Below are 6,279 nucleotides of genomic sequence, written 5' to 3' on the forward strand. Positions count from 1 at the left end.
CAAACAGATCAAATGATACACTCTGTCGCAAGATTATAACAGAAGAAATGGAGATAAAACAGCAAATAAAGAACACGAAATGCAGAGAACAAAAGAAAAGAAGAAATCTGTCATAAAGCCGACCTTGTATGACGGAAGAGAGTTTTGAGATTACCTCTGATGTTTTAAACGACGGAACAATACGTGACGCGGTGAGATAAGTAGATTCAAGTGCGAACAAGCTATTGGTGGAAAGCCGCAAAATTTTTCCGCTGGGACTGATAGGGCCGCGACTTGAAGCTTCAATTCAACAGGTCTGGAGTTGCTTTCCCTGAATTTTCCCTGAACAGAAACTCCTTCATGGCAGTCCCAAATGTTGCAGAAATGAAGAAACCTTCCTAAAAGTCTGAAGCATGATCGGAAATAGTAGATGAAGCGGACCAATGAACAAGCCTGGACTCGAAATTTTCTTGGCAAAACTTTTCCTTTCCCTCGCTGATTCCTTCTCACTTCCTTTTGCCTTCTCCCGTTCTCCTCCTTTCCCTTGTTCGTTCTTCCCCCAAAAACCTCACGGCTGAAACCCTTTCTTCCTACTTGCCCAAAGCCCGTAACTTTCCTATATTTCCTGGTTCTTTCTTTCCGTTGCTTTTTCTAAACCTCGCCGTCAATCCTATCCTCCACTGAAACCTATTCTCCCTCTCGGTCTCTCTTCTAAAACCTCTCTCCACCGTCACCCCATATCCCCTCTTTTACTTCGTTTCTTTTTTTATCCAGCCGTCATTCGAATCCCTCTCCTACCTTTTAGATTCTTTGATTCTCTCCTCCAAAACTCAGATCTCGGTTCCTTTCTTTTCCTTCGGTCGCCGACCTCTACAGACTTCCCTTGCTTTCTGTTTTCCTTTTCTTCCTCGACCAGCCCCTTTCTAGCTTAGTTTTTCCTCCCCTTGCCCGTAGGTTTTTTCTTTCTTCAAGCCGCCAACCTAGATTCTTGCCGTCACCCTCTTCTTTCCTCTCAGATCGTTCTAGCCGTCCCCCTTGCCTCTTTGCCGTCTCTTTTCTTTTTATATGGGAACCATAACCCCTAAACCCTCACCTCAAAGGTGAGGATGAAGGGTTGGTTTTCCTCCAAAACTTCAACCATCCGATCCATTGGGAGAAAAAGAAAGAACCAGAAAAATCTTCCGTCCCAACAAATAGGTACCGAAAATGATATTTCTTCATGTTACTGCATGTGCGGCCCTTTTTCTTTTTTTTCTTTCATACCAATTTAATACAAAAATGAAAAATAATATTAAGTAAAGAAAAACAACAATTCAAATAAACTCAGATGAACAAAACTAGGAATAAAAAAATAAAACAAAAGGCTCAAATTTTTCCTGTGTTTGATTAATGATTTTTTCCTCTCTTTTTTCAGTTAATAAACAGTAAAAAACATATTTTTATGAATAATTTTCTCTTTTGACAAATTTGTATGCTAAAAGTCTTACAATAAAAATAAACAGCTAAAAGGGCAAAACGAATGCAAAATAAAAACTAAAATAAAACAATAGATAATAATAATAATCTAAAATGGTATACAAATGCTAAAAGTCTAAAAACTAAAATCATGAAATTAACAAATAAAAATATAAAAGAATTATTACTAAAACAAAAATAAAAATAGGATAAAAATTTATTTAAAAATTTGGTGTCTACAGTTTGCCCTCTTTGTCTGAGTTTTGGAAAAATTTGAGACAAAGAAGTAAACACCAAATACTTACATGCAAACTAGTCGAACGACTGCCATTTTTGGAAATGAGGACTGACCCCTTTTGATGAGACTGACTCGGACGAGAAATTTAAAACGGACTGACCCAAACAGAAAATTTAAACGGGACTGACCCGAACAAGAAATTTAAAGGGGACTGACCCGAACAGAAATTTAAAATCGAGACTGACCCGAAACAGGAATTTTAAAAATCGGGAATGACCCGAAACAGGAGATTTAAAATCGGGATTGGCCCGAGACTGGAAATTTAAAATCGGGACTGACCCGAGGTAGAAATTTAAAAATTGGGACTAACCCGAGATAGGAAATTTAAACGGGACTGACCCGAACAGAAATTTAAAATCGGGACTAACCCGAGACAGGAATTTGAAATCGGGACTGACCCGAGACAGAAAATTTAAACGGGACTGACCCGAACAGAAATTTAAAATCGGGACTGACCCGAGACAGGAATTTGAAGACAAAAAATTTAAAACGGGACTGACCCGAAACAGGAAATTTAAAATCGGGACTGACCCGAACAGAAAATTTAAAATCGGGACTGACCCGATTAGAAAACTTAAAATCGGGACTGACCCGAGACTGGAAATTTAAACGGGACTGACCCGAACAGGATGTTTAAAATCGGGACTGACCCGAGACAGGAAATTTAAACGGGACTGACCCGAGACAGAAAATTTAAAATCGGGACTGACCCGAAACGAAAAATTTAAATTCGGGATTGACCCGAATAGGAAATTTAAAATCGGAGAAATTCCAGTATACTTACCTGAAAATAGCCCAATTCAAAAATTTTCATTTTCAGGGTTACGTTTTTGCTTCTGAGCCAAAGGTTGATTCTACATCACCGTTTTGTTGTGCCTTTGATCAAACCTGCTTACAACTTGTCCGATCTGCCTTTGTTTGCTGGAAAACTTTCGATACCGACTCGAGTGCAAGATGTGATTGTTTTCCTCCATGCATGAAATTTTCCTGCAGAAGAGAAAGAATAAGGAAATTGCCACCATCATTTGATCCGGTTCCCTTTGAGAATCGTGTAAACATGAGTCTTTTGATGCCTTTGCCAACTTTTGCTGTGGTATTCGATTTAGTTGGATTTATTACTTCCAAGACTTTCTGATTCTTTCCAAACTGATCAGGTATGCTTTTAGCCATATTATGAGATCTGTGTAACGGGCCCTGCTGAATCACGACCGTTTCCAAAAGATGACTGAATCCAAAGTATGCTTTGCACAAATCACGGGGATTGTCATTTATTAAAATCCGATGATTAAAAAAATGATGTATGTAAAATAAATTCACATGTCATGCAGAAATGAATATGCAAAAGAATGCAGACACAACCAATGGTGCTTAATACCTACAAAATGTCATGAATACAAATAATTGAGGAAAAATGAACTTCAAAAGAAGGTATTTGCACAAGAATATCTATTCAAAGTGAGACACAGCTTTTGGCCAACAGATGTCACATTCGAATCTCTAGATATCTTTGTTCCGGAATTCAATATTGACAGAAATGTTACAGAACGAAGAGAAATCCAAATGAACCAAGTCACCAGCTGTTCCTCCTCGTGCTCGCTCGTTGCAGAACCCTACCTTGGCGCCCTTTCGGGTTTTCACCAAGGTTGCCCCCACCCTTTTTGTTTTGTTCTGTTTTTCTTTTCTTTTTTCCTTCTTTTTTTTTTTGTTGAGGTGCCCTTTCGGGTTTTCACCTATAGAACAAAGGAAACTCTCGACCATAATCGACTCAGGAATATGCGTTGAAGATCGCTGGTATCAGTAAAATGCGCTTCCCCTATAAGGTTAGGCGAAGGCATTATGGACATCACTTGCCAGTTGATTAGCGAACTTCCTAATAGAAATACAGCAAACGACGAAAGCCAGGACTTTGGGCTTTTGTAATGAGGTCAGGTGGGGTGTCTTCAAGAAAAGTTGAAGCTTGAAAGCAAAGATTTTTTAATGAAAAGTGTGAAATAACCTGAGATTGCACCATTTCGAAGTCATCTCCAATTTTGAAAGAAAACTGAGGAAAACTTTGCTCCAGTTTGATTGGATTTTCTCTCTTTGCATTTTTCATTGCATTTTCCTTACTTTTGCATTTTTCTTTAGAAAACTAAATTTGCCCCAGTGTGGGGTTTTTCTCTTTTTCATCTCTCTTTCACAATAAATTTGCCCCAGTGTGGGGTTTGCAATCCTCAGGGGTTGCCAAATGAAAATTATTAGTCTGATATCTCAAAAGGGATGACTAGGGATTGAATGTTTCAAGTGGAAAAGAAGATGGCCTGACTTGCATTTCATCATTTGCACGAATTTCTAAAAGAAGTTTTGCATAATCAAATGAAGAATTTCTTGCACATGTCCGAGTTGATAGGTTGAGAAAAATGTTTGTCCATCCATCTCTGTCAAAATAAGTGCTTCGCCAGGTAATACCTTTTGAACAATGAATAGCCCTTGCCAATTCGGAGCAAATTTGCCTTTGGCCTCATCTTGCACTGGCAAAATCCGTTTCAGCACTTTGTCGCCTTCATCAAATGTACGCAAATGGACCTTCTTGTTGTAGGCCCGGGCCATGCGTTTTTGGTAACATTGACCGTGACAAATAGCATTAAGCCGTTTTTCATCAATCAAAGATAGTTGTTCATGACGCTGTTTTATCCAATTTGCCTCTTCCAATTTGGTCTCCATTAGAATACGCAGTGAAGGGATTTCGACCTCGGCAGGTAGCACAGCTTCCATTCCATACATAAGCGAGTAGGGTGTTGCCCCAGTTGATGTTCGGATAGAAGTCCGATATGCCATTAGTGCATAAGGGAGCTTTTCATGCCAGTCACGATGCTTTTCAGTCATCTTGCGAATGATCTTCTTCAAATTCTTGTTTGCGGCCTCCACAGCTCAGTTCATCTGCGGTCTATAGATGGCAGAATTACGATGTCTGGTCTTGAACTGTTCGCATAGCCCGTCCACCATGTCATTGTTGAGATTCTTGGCATTGTCTGTAATCAATGTTTCTGGCACCCCAAATCGGCATATGATGTGATTTTTTAAGAAATTCGCCACCACCTTCTTTGTCACGTGCTTGAATGATTCCGCTTCGACCCATTTAGTGAAGTACTCAATTGCTACCAATATAAATCGATGCCCATTTGAAGCAGGAGGGTCAATTGTGCCAATCACATCCATACCTCACATTGAGCAGGGCCATGGGGCAATGATACTGTGCAACTCGGTGGGATGAGCGTGTATGATGTCGCCATGCATCTGACATTTAATACATCTCCGGACAAAATCTATGCAATCGCGTTCCATTGTAAGCCAAAAATATCCGGTTCTCATGATTTTCTTCGCCAACAAATGTCCATTCATATGAGGTCCGCAGATACCGCTATAAACCTCTTTCATCATGTATTGAGCTTCATCTTCATCGATGCACCTTAAAAGGTTCAAATCTGAGGTCCTTTTGTATAATACCTCTCCATTTAAGAAAAACTTCGAGGCCATTCTGCGCAGGAAACTCTTGTCATTCGCACTAGCTCCTGGAGGGTAAGACCCAGCTTTGATGAATTCCTTAATATCATTGTACCAAGGGCTATTGTCAGAAGATTTGTCTACGACCCAACAATGAGCAGGCTTGTCTTGGAGTTGAATTCGGATAGGCTCGATTTCTAATTCGTCCGGATACTGTATCATAGAAGATAGGATGGCCAAGGCATCTGCAAATGCATTTCGGGCTCGTGGGAGATGTCTGAACTCCAAACTTTGAAATTGTTTAGCCAATTTAAGCAAATTACAGTGGTATGGCAGAATCTTTGAATCTTTGGTTATCCATTGTTTCAATGTTTAGTGCACAAGTAAATCTGAATCACTGAAGGCTATTAACTCCTTAACCTCCATTTCCAAAGCCATTTTAAGACAAAAAATACATGCTTCATACTCGGCCATGTTGTTCGTGCAAGCAAATTGCAATTTAGTGGCTCCAGGGTAATGCTTCCTTTCTGGGGATACAAGAAATGCTCCTATTCCGACTCCAAAAGAATTGGCTGTACCATCGAAAAACAATCTCCATTCAGGGCACTGCTCGCTCATATCTTCTACGGCATCGACTAATAAAACCTTTTCATCAGGGAAATAGGTATGGAGCGGTTGATAATCCTCGTCCTTTGGATTTTCTGCCAAATGATCGGCTATAGCTTGTCCCTTGACGGCCTTTTGCGAAGTGAAAACAATATCAAACTCTGAAAGAATCATCTGCCATTTGGCCAGACGCCCAGTTGGCATCGACTTTTCCAAGAAGTATTTCAGAGGATCGGAGTGGGAGATGAGATAGGTAGTATGACTTAGCAGGTAGTGCCTTAATTTTTGAGCTGCCCAGGCCAAAGCACAACAGCTTTTCTCAATAAACGAATAATTAGCCTCATACTGCGTGAATTTCTTGCTAAGATAGTAGATGGCTTGCTCTTTCCTTCCCGAGTCATCGTGCTGCCCCAGAACACACCCTACTGCTCCGTCGAGCACAGATAAGTACATGATCA

General features: G+C 40.1%; 1 protein-coding gene across 1 annotated transcript; it reads right to left on the reverse strand.

Moving 5' to 3' along the window:
* Positions 1-3,497: 3,497 nt before the first annotated feature.
* LOC113771256 lies at positions 3,498-4,597 on the reverse strand. Its single transcript, XM_027315858.1, has 2 exons — positions 4,181-4,597; positions 3,498-3,545 (listed from the first exon to the last, which is right to left on the reverse strand). Exons 1-2 carry the CDS (start codon positions 4,595-4,597, stop codon positions 3,498-3,500), a joined length of 465 nt encoding a protein of 154 aa, XP_027171659.1.
* Positions 4,598-6,279: the final 1,682 nt, after the last annotated feature.

This window comes from Coffea eugenioides, chromosome 5, assembly GCF_003713205.1.
Source record: "Coffea eugenioides isolate CCC68of chromosome 5, Ceug_1.0, whole genome shotgun sequence".
In the NCBI taxonomy this organism is placed as follows: Eukaryota; Viridiplantae; Streptophyta; class Magnoliopsida; order Gentianales; family Rubiaceae; genus Coffea; species Coffea eugenioides.